This window comes from Taeniopygia guttata, chromosome 3 (assembly GCF_048771995.1).
Source record: "Taeniopygia guttata chromosome 3, bTaeGut7.mat, whole genome shotgun sequence".
Taxonomy (NCBI): domain Eukaryota; kingdom Metazoa; phylum Chordata; class Aves; order Passeriformes; family Estrildidae; genus Taeniopygia; species Taeniopygia guttata.
Window position 1 is genome coordinate 45,592,533 of NC_133027.1, and position 14,529 is coordinate 45,607,061.

At 37.2% G+C, this 14,529-nt stretch overlaps 1 protein-coding gene across 5 annotated transcripts in view; it reads right to left on the reverse strand.

Annotated features, from left to right (window-relative positions):
- The window catches only part of PDSS2 (decaprenyl diphosphate synthase subunit 2), a 111,251-nt gene that overhangs the window by 39,648 nt on the left and 57,074 nt on the right, over positions 1–14,529 (reverse strand). For all 5 annotated transcript variants that reach the window (XM_072926751.1, XM_012572761.5, XM_030267687.4 and 2 more), the window contains one exon: positions 2,701–2,899. In XM_072926751.1, coding sequence (XP_072782852.1) covers positions 2,701–2,899 — 199 coding nt within the window. The remainder of the gene's footprint in view (positions 1–2,700; positions 2,900–14,529) is intronic.

Genomic DNA, 14,529 nt, shown 5'->3' on the forward strand with positions numbered 1-14,529 from the left:
TTACAAAAACGTAGCACTTGCATCTGCCCTTCAATATTTTAAGCCTCAGTTGATACCAATTTCGTATTCATAATTAATGTGCCATGATTTCACAAAGCAGAAAATGAGAATGTTTTCTTCTGAATTGTTATGTGTTCAAAAAACAAAATTTGCAATGATTTTGTAGTAGCACAACAGCAGAGATTACCTTACAGAAGGCTTTCTAACTGACATTTAAAGCAATCTAGAGTCCTTGTACCTCAGAAACCAAAAATCATAAAACCCAAAACACCACCCCAAAACCTTTTTTAGCATAACTTTAGCAAACTAATCAGAGATATGAGCTCTAGTTTAAAAGAAAACCCCAAAAACACAAACCTTGAGCCTGGATTCTTGTTAACATCATTACAGTAATATTCTATAACAGTAGCAAGAAGAAGAAAATTACTACGAATTAACAACAACAATTCCTATATTTAATGTTATTTAAAAATCAAAGTGTTACCTAAGGCAATTACCTTGCAGCCTTTTAATATCTACAGGGAAAAGCCTAAGGGAAAATAATTGACTTTGCTAATTTTACCCTTGGCAATTATAAAATAGCTCTGCATTTCATTACGACTACAGAATTTCACGTCTAATTGTCAGCCCCGAGAGGAGCAGAGAGATAAATGCATCATACACAAGCTCACAAGAATTTAACAGACAATAAAATTATCCTGGTAGCAGTGAGTTCAGTTATGTAAAAAACCCCTTTAATTTAAATTCTGGTCTACACAATAGCTATGCATGTCTATGGAGGCAGTGGCTACCATGGCCAGTACCATGCATGATAAAATGCTGCTCATTTCATTAGCCAATTTGCTAAATGCCAGCAAAAAAAGCAGTACTGTGATTTTTACTTTTTACATCAAAGAACACAAAACATTATGAAGGAAAAAAGTCACAGTTATTTCACACTGCTAAAAAACAGATGCCAGATTTGAAAATTCATCATTTACAAAAGAATAAATACAGTATGTTTAAATCATTGCACCTGTCAAGAGATTTCTATAGCTTGTATTTCAATTTTTCTAACTTTGCTAGTAGGGTTAGACGTATGAAAAAGAATAATTTACTAAGTCAATCAGTTTCCATAATGGCATCCCACTTTTCGTATGTAGAAGCTATGAAAGTATTTAGATGTCAGAAAAATGAAAAAAAGTGCTAAAATGTTTTGGCAGAATTTTCCAACATGCAGTATAATGATTGCTTAAAAAAAAAAAAAAAGTATTTCTTTGCACTTGTGCTTCATTTCACTGTAGGCTTGCTTCCTGGCAAGTCTTCAGGGATTATACATTCCTGCTGCAATACGTAATGATGTACTAAATGCAAAGTAATTGTTGCTACATTTTGTAAAAATTCCTTTTATGTTGAAACAGAAAATTGATGTAGGGTTAAATCCTTTAGTCTGTCTTTAGAAACAGGGTACTAAAAAAAATGGACTGATAGAAATTAATAATAATTACTAAAATCAATTACACCCCATTTTGGTTATGGTGTGCACTATATAAACTTTTTTTCTAATACTTACTCCAAGTTAGCATGATAATGGCTTAACACACAATTCCAGTAGATTGACATCGAATTTTCTGTCTCTTCTCTGGAATCTCAGCTCTGTACTAGAAAATGACACTACTAAGACAAACTGTCATACTCATGATCAAAGGAGCACAGAAATACTCAACTACCACAAGGAGATTTTACATGAGAATCCAAGAAAACAGACTACTCAGGCTGACAATTACAACAATGCTGATTATTGACAATTGCACATTACAAACATTTATTTTACATTACAATATGGCAGCAACCTTCAAATGTATGAAAAGCACCTCTGCAAAATGTACTGTTTCCTGTTTCCATTGGAATGGCACACTTAGCTCTTCAGCAATACATGAAGTTAGGTGCTACACTAGGCTGGCACAGGGATGCCCAGGAATCCCTCTCCGCCACTGGTGGTTTTAAGCACAAGCTAGATAAATGTGGGTCAAGAATGATTTTGTGTAGCTGAACCTATCTGGCGAAAAGTAGAACCAACTAGAGAGAGGATCTCAATGTCTCCATCAGTCTCATTTTCTAAGATAATACACATACACAACCTGTTTCTCAGGAAAAACATCTCCCTGTAAAGTTTCAAATGGTTTGGCTAAGCAGCTGGATTGCAGCTGTCCTTTAGAAGTCAGTACATCCACATTAGTAGGGCAATACAATGTTCAGGTGTATCCACATCCCTAAAATATTAAAAGCAAAAAGTCACCTGAGACAAAGCAGTAAAGCCTTTTGCTCCCCAAATTATCTAAGAAGAAGCACAAAGTAAAAGAAAATAATAAATCAAACATGTTTTCAGCTGGGAGTTTACCAGAGGTGTTGTAGCCTGACACGTCATGAAGATGCCACTGTATATGCCTTAAATCCACCAAACTGGCCACCCATCCATTACAACAGTGCTTCAGAACATATACTAAAGACATCATCACAGTAATTCCATAGGAGACTGTTAAACATGTTCACAGCAGCAGCCTCCCAAATTTACAGCCATAACAGTAAGCATGCTGTAAGCATTCTTAAATGATGTTCCACATATACATACATAACTGCTGATTTTTAGGGGGCCTCTCTTTCAAAATACTTGCTAATATTTACTTGTTTTGGCACTAGAGGAATTTTTTTTCTTTTTACCTTGGTATTCTGCAACTGTGCAAGGCTTGTGCAAGCATTTGCTAGAAGAAAATCTCCACTCAAAACAGCCATTTTATTCCCAAACTGCATATCCTTCAGTGGGCCATCGCAGGACTTGAGCTCACCAATGTTTACTATGCCACGATGCACCAGAAAGGCAGTATGGATCAGCTCCGTAATCTCAGCCAGACTTCTCTGACTGAAAGGAAAAGAAAGCACAATTACGTTTGATGCTATGAATAGAACAGAGATTCTTAGTGAAAATAACCAAACAACCACATGTGCTAAACAGGTATTTTATTAATTATCATGTAGCTCTTCTATGTACTTCTAGAAGCCACAGCCAGGAGGTGTTAAACACAGAGAATTGTCACTAGGTATTTCCAGGCAAATCACAGGTACCACAGGCTCCACTTGGGAGAATGCTGCCCTTTGTTTGAATTCTTTCACAAAATAAAGCAAAATAATCAATATAGTCTTCATGGTGCTTTCTTTTTTCTGTTTTGTCTACCAGAAGCTTGAGGGACACTGACATGAAGAAAATGCCAAGCAGGAAGCAATGATGGAAAGAAACAAAGGACATATCAGCAGGGGAGTCCTGAGCAAGCCAATCCAAACAATGTAAGAATGCTGCAGTCAATGACTGCTCAAATTAGAGTTAAATTAATAACAGAATACCTTGCAGTTCAATACTACCAAAGGGGATGGGTTCAGGCAGGAGAGGAAAAACAGCTGAATGTTTTAGAACCGTGTACTAATGACATTTCACTGGTGGTTTTAGTCAGAAACAGCAAAAGTGACTGTCTAGCAAAGGGGCCAATTGTATTGGATCAGTTTACAAATCACTTCTTAGTCCAACACATAGTGTAATACGTCCTGGGTTTAGGGGTTACAAATCCCTATGAGAGGCTTGCCACAGAGGTTATTCCACAGAGGCTTGCTCTCTATTCCTATTTTTTGGAAAAGGCAAGAAAGGAGTCAGTAGCACAGCCCTCTCCTCCCCCGTCCTCCCACAATGCATCCCTGTAGCCCTCAAAAGTGACTGTCACTCTAAGAAGCCCAGAGATGTCACCTTAGCTCAGAACAACAATGGGGTGTTGAACAGACAAAATAACTGAGCAGGGCCAAGGGGAGGGGGAAACAGCAATGCACTGGAGCATCCTTTTAATGCTATATACACACAGGACTCATTCTTACAAAAACTCCAGCACATTCACATCTTCTCTGACACAAGCAGTTCCCTTTCTGCCATGGAGATTTCACATATGAGCAAAATGCAATCCATGTCCTCAACTAAACAGATGACTAAAAGCCTTAAGTTCTATTTATTTACAACATAGTACAAAGGCGTGTTATGTTCTCAGTGCTTATTCAGAAGTGGCCAAGCACTGATTCATTGAGTAACCAAACTGATCCACACTTTCACATACAAAGATACATGAGCTGGTACATGCTCAGGTTAGATTCTGGCTCAGCACAGTGCTGAGCAAATGAATTCTGTTTCCTCTGGACAGTGCACGCGTGCTCCAACTGCCCCAAACCATATTAATCTAAAGTAACCTTCTGCCCCAAATATATGTGACCTGTGAACAGTCCCAGCAGCACCTGTTTCGGGGCAGTGGTCGGTGCCAATTAGCAAGAGAGAAGAGATGGGCCGGTCACATGGCCTGGGCAGCACACAAAAGGCAGAGGAGATGGAGGGGCAGGATAAATAGAGATTCCCCATGTATTTTGCCATGCACAAAAAATAATCTGTTTTTAAAGCTGCCTTTATAATTTGCAAATTGTTGGCTCCATGCAGACAAAAACAATTCAAAAACCGAACAGTCATTTTCCATGTAGACAATAAATCGGAAGGTTGAGGCTGCTTTTCAAAGACGCGAGGGAGAAACTCGCACAACCCAGCCGCAGTATTGTAATCACGCTTGGCTCGGCTCTAACAAAGGGTTAATAAATTTTCAAGCTCGGAGAAAAAGACTAACAAGACATCCCGATGCTCCTGCTGCCATTGTCAGGGCAGCCCTTGGAGGAAATGTCCGTATCAATTCGGTTTATCAGATGGACAGCTGATCAACATTAAACAGACTTGCTCTGGGCAGATTGAGCCGAGCTACCTGTTATGAATAGCAATGAGAGCCCTCTGCTCCCGCTGCCGCGCTCTGCCATTTCCGACTGCCGCAGATCCCAGGACATATGGGGATCCCTAGTGACGAGCACATAAAGCTGCAGCTAACTCAGGCGACGGCTCATTTCCCCCAGCTGAAAGCAGGCATTAATATCCTGAGGAGACCAGGCCCGCCTCTGTGACCCCCAACTATTGAAGCAAAACAACGACTGTCCTATTTCTTCATTTAATAAGCTCTTAATGAAGGAAATCAAAATCCCCTCTTTGACTTCAGCATCACTCTTCATGAAAAGGTTACACAAATACATCAGTGTCATGCTTTCCACATGCTCAGGATCTGGATGTTTTCATTTCTTTTTCTATAATCCGTTTGTTCTTCAAATAGTTCTTCACATTGTTTGCGCTAACAAGAATAATATTAGGCAGATAATCTATGTCTAATTCTGATCTTATATACTGCTTTTCCACTCTCTCCCCCTACCAGACTAAAAATATGAGAATCAATGCTATTGCAGAAATCCCAAGCAATGCATTTTTTAATGCTTTTTGTGATAATCCCTAGAATACCCAGGCACAATAACAAGTGCACAATGCCGCAGATACAGGAGGATCCTTGACGTGACTTTGTGAAGACCAGTATCTAATGAATAAACACTGCTGTTATGAAATTGCTGCTAAATGGCTGAAGAAATACGATACACAGCTTTCTCCATCTGAATACAATTCAGTGATTAAATAATTTCGTATTTGAAAGCAGCCAATCCCAACATACAAGGAAAAAAAAAAGCAATACTGGACTTAGAAAGAGGGCAATGGGATGACAAACTCTGACTGCCTCCATCCTGTTGTCACACCAGAGCCCACAGTCACCAAAAAAAGAAGTGGCTGCCGCAAGAATTACCTGTACTTACCTTGGTACAAGGTAGTACGGAGAAAAGAGTCAACATTTCTAAACACACAAAGTTCCTAAATGGAAGCGTGCTAAGAATCAGGAAAACTTTATCGCCAAATGCTAACACGCTTCCACATCTTTCAGCTCTGAAGCAAGAATTCCCTGCAAACCACCACCAAAGTTCCTAATTTCAAGTCCTACTCTAAAAAGAAATAATAGGATTCTGTAAAACATATGATAAAAGAGACATATTAAATAGTACAGTTGTATTGAACTTGAGTTAGTACACCTTTCATTATCAGCTAACCATCATATCTACACCAGGCTTCTCAAGGGATGACAAGCTATGAAAAAGAAATATTTAATAATTTAAAATGTCATTTTTAGGCATTTTCACAGAAACTTAAATTAGCCAGACTTAAATTAGCCACTAAAAACCATAGTTGAAAATTTTCAATGCAACCACAATGAACAAAGATAATGAAACTGATAGATCAAAAATACTTTAAGAACTCTTATCATTGAAGCTTTGAATTAAAGTGACTAACAGTACACACTCAAGATTGGAACATTTTCTTTGTGATTGTCAATTCAATAGTTTCCCTTCAATACAAAAAGGATTGACTTGGATGAAAAGCCTTACATTCAGGACTTAAAAAAAAATGTAAAAGTATCAGCATCCATTCAATTTCAGTGACAACTATAATAATCTTTATATACACATACCTATGAATTTGAAATAAAAAGAAATTGTGTCTTTAATGGAAAATTACATATGAAAAAGCATTAACCAAAGAATTAAAGTAATTATTTCAGGTACTAACTATGTATTTGGGTAGCATTTGGTATCCAATTTTACATTTTTTGAACAGTGAACAGAAAGAAAAGTTATATGAAGACAAGAAGTTGCTTAAACTACATTCAAGTTGATCCTGTATGGTCTGGGTACTAGCTGATGCTGCACCAAGATTAGTTCGCTTAGTTACAGCAAGAAAAGCCAGTGATTTTTACAGTTCTTTTTCCCATTCACCTGTCAAAGTCAATGCCATGGTAAATAAACCATGATTAGAAGAACAATGCATAGTGAATAACAAGCAGCATCATAGTGATGGAAAGTCTCATTCCCATCTTCTGTATATATAGTTTCTTTTATAAGAAATTAAATGGCAGAGGGGGTAAGTGTTTAGGCCAGTCAACATGTACGGAAGATGCTGTGAGTTCACCAACAGGGAAAATTTTCAGGGTAAAGCAGCAGATTTGAGCAGAGTACCAAATATTCACTGCATTACCATGACTCATGTATCTGTTAAAAGCAGAAAACATCTACCAACTCCTATTCGTTAATAAGGTTAGAGACCAGGACTTCTCTGGTCCTAAGCTATAGGACTGTCTTCCACCTGAGGGATAAATCAAGTTTAAAGACATGGTCTATGAAGTTCATTGAATATGCTGTCTGATTGCATTCCTAAGAATCAGTTTATTTTTAAACTGGCTACATATCCTACCTCTTTCATCTCCTTCCCTTCCTAGTATCACAGAGTTTTTGAAGTAAAATTTCTATCAATGCTCCTTCATGTATTTTTCTGAATTTATTTTTGAAAAGATCTTTTCACTCTCTGTCACCCACCACTGATTATTGCTTAGGTTCTTTTCCGTAACTTGTCTTAGTAATACCTTCCTTCAGCCTATTATAGGATTTGAACATGTTTTCTGATTTTTAGTGAGCAGACATTCACTCGAATGTGGCAAGCCAGCTTCCCTAAGCATTGTAGATGGTTGGCAGTGGAGAGTGAAAAGCCTGACTGGAAGGCAGGGTCCTGTTCCCTTCCGTAGTGTAGGAATTTTAAAGAAGGGTTTTCGCAGGTCTTGGCTGCATTGTTAGGGTTACTACAGAACAACCAATTCCCACTTTGTACTCCAGACAGCAACATGCAAGTGAACCAATTTGTATCAGCTTCTGACTAGTGCCACTGATGTGCCAACGCGGCCACCAGTGTGTCACCACAGCATAGCCAGGAGCTCTCCAGCCTGGGAGCCAGCTACCCGTACCAGACTGCAAGAATCCACACTTGCACCATCGCCCCCAGCAAAACGAAGCCCTAACTGCTGAACTTGTGTCTGGCTTACTCCTATAATCAGCATCAGTGGCCAAAGAACAGTGATCACAACCTATAGCACATTGTCCTTGGGTTGGGTGGCCTCATCATGGCAACTCCCTTTTCAAGTTACACAGCCCAAAAGAAAAATAATCCCAGCCTGGAAACAAAAGCATCAATTATGGAAAATGGGTGAGAGAATCTAGACAAAGATCTGGTAAGGATCACTACCTCAAACTCAGTTTAAAATGAAAGTGTTAATCTGAAAAGTCAGAAGGAAAATACCACCAGAATCACTAAGTCAAACTGATATCTTCCATTTCCCAGAGGAAGGCATGCAGGCTGGAACCAATAAAGAAGGGAATATCAAGAGGAAACCTGCCCAGTAAGAAGTACCTAGCTACTGCAAGATCCAGAAACCATTGACAACGCAGCTGTGTGAACAATGAGGAGCAGGTGGGCTGGGCTGACATAGTTAAGAATCCAGATGCACTTGCTATACAGACAAATCTTGTCATGTTGGGACTTCATTAGCAAGAAGGATACAAAGGACATTCTGCAAGGGACAGGTATTAAAAGAACAGTGAGATGTGGTGGCAGGCCTAGGTATGTTTTTTAATCCCCACAATCCAGGACATGTGAAACTTAAATATCTTTGGATCTTATTTCAGTTATTACAGATTTCATAAGCACTACAAACTATTAGAAAGGGAGATAACAATTACTTTTCCTGTTCTCAGAGATCTGTAGATCCTTCCTACACTGCTAGAGAAGAAACAAACGTGCGACATGAGCCAGTACTTACATAAGTATTGTTTAAAAAATAGCTTTACAGCTTAGGTTTTATGGCTTTTCTTATTTTTTACAGGAAGGATGGCTAGCTTAACCTAACTGATCAAACCAAAGGAAAAATCATGAGTGTTCACCTAAAGATAGAAAGAAAAAATTAGTAAGTTATCTGGAAAAAGGCTTCTTGGATTACTTGAACATTGAGGCCAAAAATCAATAATAAATTTGGAGCTACTAATTTATAAGCACATTGTCAAATTTATAAAATCACATATCATAACCACATTTTAAAATCAGTGATTATCCCTATGGGAAGAGTCACATTTCCAGAAAGAAGTAAAGCTGTCAAATGCAATATTGAGTTTTTATAAAGCAATTATTAAGATTTAAACTTCTAATAAAAGGCAGGTTGAAATTTCAGTTGGTATATCCTATAGACTATATGAACATCTATGTAGACTATATTAAGTACTTCATCAAGTAATAGCACAAGCTAAGATGTTTACTTCTTCAGAGACCTACTTCTCTCATTTTGTAAATAATGATGCATATATTCAGTGTTCAGTATGCTCATGCAATAATGTATATCGGCAATACGTAGGTATATTGACAGTGTACTGACACTAGGTTGAATTTCTAAAAGGAATTTTGCTAGCTCAAGAAATGTTGCATTTAACCTGGATTCTCTTTAGTAAAGATTCTATTTGCTACAAAGACCTCATATCAGAAACACTTAGGTACAAGTGAACGTGAGTTCAATACATGTGTTATATCAAAACAATATTATCTAAATCTGTATACAAACATTTTTTATAAATATGACAGATAATATTCACAGGCATATCTTATACATGATCAATACTTTCAATTACAAAACAAGTTGAATTAATTAGATAAATTAAAGAGAAAAATATGAATACTTTTTGGAAACTCCTTATGAATATTTCACTATATGACCAAAGAGCCACAAATCCCCAATTAAAAAGACTAAGCTGATTAAAAACTAAAACAAAAAGCAAAAAAATTGTGGTTTAGACAAAGCTGAATCAGCTATAATTCCTTCCCTATCTAGCTTAGATGAACGAATAGGAACAAACACAAACCAGAGAAACTAAGCAAGGAGGAAAACTGATAAAGAACTGGATGGGAAAATGCAGAGATAGAGAGGGAGCTGAGCAACAACAATTTAAAAATGGATTTACTATAAAAGCCTCAAAACCAAGAACCACTTTAAGAACTGCATTGATCTATTATATAAGGTTAGGCAGAAACAAAACTACATAAAGGTTAGGCACTGTAGAAGCCTATTATATTTTAAGCAACATATTACACAACCAGGTGTTTATATCTCTTAACCCAGAAGTGAACATTGGTCATGAACAGCAGCAGTGGGTAAGATTTTACGGTTAGCACGTCCAGAGAACTTACACTCAGGAGACAAGGTAACAGAAAAGGAATAACACAGCTAATAAACAGCAAAGAGAGTGAATCATCCTCAATACAGATTCAGTTGAGCTGGTTCAATATGCTCTACTCAAATAAATATGCAATGCAAAAACAAAAAAAGATCAATCACAAGTTCTCAATGCAGACCACAGATATGCAGGACTAGAGACTCTTTCAAGAATAAAGCACCCAAAGTTTGGAAAAGGGCGGAAGGAAGGTAAAGGAACAAGTCCAAGATAATCAGCTAAGATAAAAAATGCAACTGTGGTCAAATAAACCAGTAGGATCCACAGATTATTTAAGGGGAGAGTATTAGTAAAAGTAGTGTCTCTGTTAACCCTGAGTTTCTGATACCAGTAAAAATTATCACTTGAAAACTTCAGTTAATAAGAATTTGAGAAAGTATGACTTCCCAACGTTTTCGTCCTAACAATCAAAGTAAACAGATGAAGTAAGGAACAGAAGCTATTTTACACATGGAAAAGGCTGATATTAAATCAGTAGATTTGGTCACAGATATTCAAAGAAAATTTAAGCATCTACACTACAGAAAACAGAATATGCTGATTATCAAGCAAACATAAAATAAGATCCAATAGCCTGAACCTAAGGAAATCCAAAAAGAATAAAGGGAAGGTGCTTTCCAAAATCTCATACAAAAAGCAGCAATGGATTCTCCATCAACAGTGCCATTGAAGGTAACACCTGATGAACACCCACTGCACAAATATTAAAATTTATTAAATTTGGGGGAATCCTATATTTTGTAAGGCAGCCAATATGACTACCAGAATGATATCTCTTAGTTATTCATATATGAATGAACAGTGAAGGCAAGGAAAGGCAACTTTTCAGATAATAAACAGAAGATTACTAGATTTAGCAGCATATGTTGGTCCCTCTATCTGAAAACTTACCATTGTCCAGAAGCCCATTTTCCTTTAAGGAGGTATAAATACTTTCAGCACTAAGATTTACAAAGGCATTTATTTCAGCCACCTTCTTCAGGAGAAACACCAAAACCAGAACCATTCGGCCCATTAGAGTTACCTCCCACTCCCAGTGCAGAAACACACACAGCTGCCATCGGGCAGGGAAACTTCTATTATGGCAGGTATATTAGTTCTGTCTTAGAGTGAGCAGAAAATAAATATTTCAAAATGTATCTGAAGCAAGTTCTGCAAGAGGAAACAACCTACATTCATGATTCATGTCTGTCTTCACATATTTAGGTATTCACACTAGTAATGCAGTACTAACCTGAGAATACATACAAATATTCCCACTAAGAACAGGAGATAAAGAAAAACAGAGATCTTCTACAAAATTATTTTATGGATATAAGGGTGTGTATTTTACATAAGTATACATATTTTATTTAATTACAGTTTTCCATATAACCATTAGGAGGTTCTAGTCATGCGAGTCACATTTATTAAAGCCAGCATGTCAAATAAGAGTTGACAATTACAGGCTATATCAATACACATTATGCCAGATGGTAATGAGCCATACACAGAGGGCCAGCCATCCAAAATAATCACACCATTTTCCACAGAAATGTTGAAGAGGTTATGGTTTATTACACAGTGCTCATTAGATATACAGTGGCAGCATTAGCAATTTTTCCTTCATTTGTGTCTCATTTAAGACTCTGCCCCCACAAGCCCATTCAAATTAGTACACAAGGTTAAAATCATTACGGTCAGTGGGAGAAAAAAAAATAAAGTTTTATTTTTATTTTACAGTAATGGTAGATAAAAAGTCCCTGGAATCTATTATTCTCTCAATTATTATCTAACACAGGATACTAAAAGGAATGAAATTCACTTTCATTTGCTGTGAAGAAAGATAACTGATTTTAAATAGGTAAACTTGATACTTCTAATTAAGAACTTTAAGTGAAAACAATAGGTTGCAACACAAAGTGACAAAAGTCAGAAAACGAAAAGTTGCAACTGAACTTTCAGCCTTGGCTTTGAACTTTCTCATCTGCTTTTCAATCTGCTGCTTTAACAGCATGGAAATATTTAAGTGTCCAAAAGGCAACTCATTCTTCACAGCAGGTGGAAAAAGCAGTCGTCTCAAATAACTAGAGTGTCATCTCTGAGAAAGCACCTATAAGATGATTTAAAGTACCTTTCTGGTCAGCTGCATATGTTGACTTCCAGTTAGAAAATTACAATTGGAGACATTTATTTCCCTGCCTTTTTGTGTTTATAGATTGTATAGGGGTGAAAAGATGCAACAAGGCAAAGTGAAAACTTATCAGCAAGGATGTGTTTATTGCTTAAAAACATGTCATTGTGCCCCAAAGTCCAAGTGAGAGCCATCATTTGGAAGTCATAAAACTGTGAAAGAGAGGAAGAACTTAAGTACTGGACATGCCACCTGACAACCCAACTGCAGAGAATTGTCTCTCCAGCCCAAGCTCCCTTTTTGAAGCAGGCAGTGCATCACTCAGAAATCTGGGTCTCCCATCAGGAAGCCACCCAGCTCTCATGGCCAGGGCATCCTCACACCTCCTTCCTTGGCCACTCCTGCCGAGTTACTCTGCTGTTACACAAAACCTTGAATTATTCATTCAGCCAGATGGCAAAACAGTGAAAAAAGTCAGTATGCAGGAGATTATTGGAAAGAAAGGTGGGACACCTGGACTCCAACTCCCACTCCGCTAAGTTAGTTACCAGGAGGGAAACAACATTACTAACTCAGGCATTCCTGACCTAAAAGTCCTATATCCCTATATTTAGAGAAATTTTCTGAAAATTCAGACTTTCACATCCTCCCAAATTCTCAAGAAAGCTAAACCTAGACTTCTTGCATCCTCAGTGAATGCTTAGCCAGTGGCTAAAGAACATAAACCAATGTTAATGGCACATCTCCAATATGACAATCTACTTACAAAATTTCCTAGTTAAACAGACCAACAAATTTTATCTGTGTTTTGAAATTGTTTGAAAGACAAAAAGCAAATTTTATTTAACAGGGTCTTATAAAAAAATGTTTACAAAAGTAAAAAGAATTCCATTAATTCCAGGCAATGCCAGTCTTATGACAACTGAACAGGTACTCTGGTAAAAAAAAAATGTTTACTGCATTTAGTTAACAACAATATTTTGCAAAAAGGTCATCCTACCACCTGCCCTTTGTACAACTCATTTTATTACTGACAAAACCTTACTTACCCGAACAAGGTGGCACTTCTGCAGGCAGAAACCAAGCAAATATAAAGCAAATATTAAACCTGTGCAATGTGAAACAAATGCAAGCCCCTGATTCATTATACAACCCTAAGGGCATGAGGCTAATTTAAAGGTCCAAACAGAACATAGAAAACATCATACAGAAGTTTTATAGAGTTATTTCTATGCTAAGTTTCTAGACAAGTCAGACTAAGTTTAAATTCTGCAATATTAATTCAAAAATGAACACCAGCAGCCAATTCCAAAAAAACTGCTCACAAGAAAGTCCACCTCTGTACAACTGCAACTGGTTTAGAAACAACAAAACTGGTATTTCCTTAACACAAATATATTATATTTCTAATAGTTAAAGATAAAAATAAGACATTTAAAACTGAAGGGGTGAAAGAAGACCAAGCCAAGAGAAGCATTTACAATGGAGTTAGAATGAAAGCCTTCCTTTTGGGTTACTGAAGTGAGCAAGTTTTACGTATTGTAAACAAGAGTCAAAAAATGGCAAGATATGAGGTGATCAAAAGCTTTGGCAGCAGCTGCTGTAGCCTGGCTTTGGGAAAATGTGAGGGTGAGATACACGATGCAAATATAGACAGATTCAGAACTGAATAAATATGTTGACCAAAACCCTTGAAAGATGAGGTATGAACCAAAGGATTCTTTTGTAGACTGAATGACCTTGCTATCACCACAGCAGAAATCAAAAGGAACATCATGATGGAGAAAATCACGTATTTTGTTATGGAAATGACCAACATTCCTTTCCATATGATGGCAGCATGTGTCAGTCAGACTGCTTGTGGACAACACCCAGGGTGGCCATCTATCCAGGATTACCCATATTTGCTCTATAGCCCCTCAACAACATGTATTCTCCAATTACATCTCATGCATCTATTCCATAAGAAATTTCACATCATGGTTTAAAAATAGTTTCAACTGCTCTGTGGTTTATTTTGTCAAAATATTTAAATAATTGCAGTAAAATCAGCTAAAAAGATATGAAGGGAAATAAAAGGTCTCACAGGGAAACGCAAGAAACAGACTAACAATTAATTTTATGAACATACTTTTCCCTACATTTTAATAATTGTTTCTCAGCCCTGCAAGACTGAAGCACGTCTATAATTTTATTTGCAATGACTATGGGAGACAGTTGGAACCACTGTTAACAGAAACTTCTATTCCTGTGCACTGTCAGCTATCCTGAGACTGCCAGCTTGACTTATTACTTCCAGTTTTTCTCTGAAATCTCTCTGAAGAGTTTGTCTGTAATTGTAT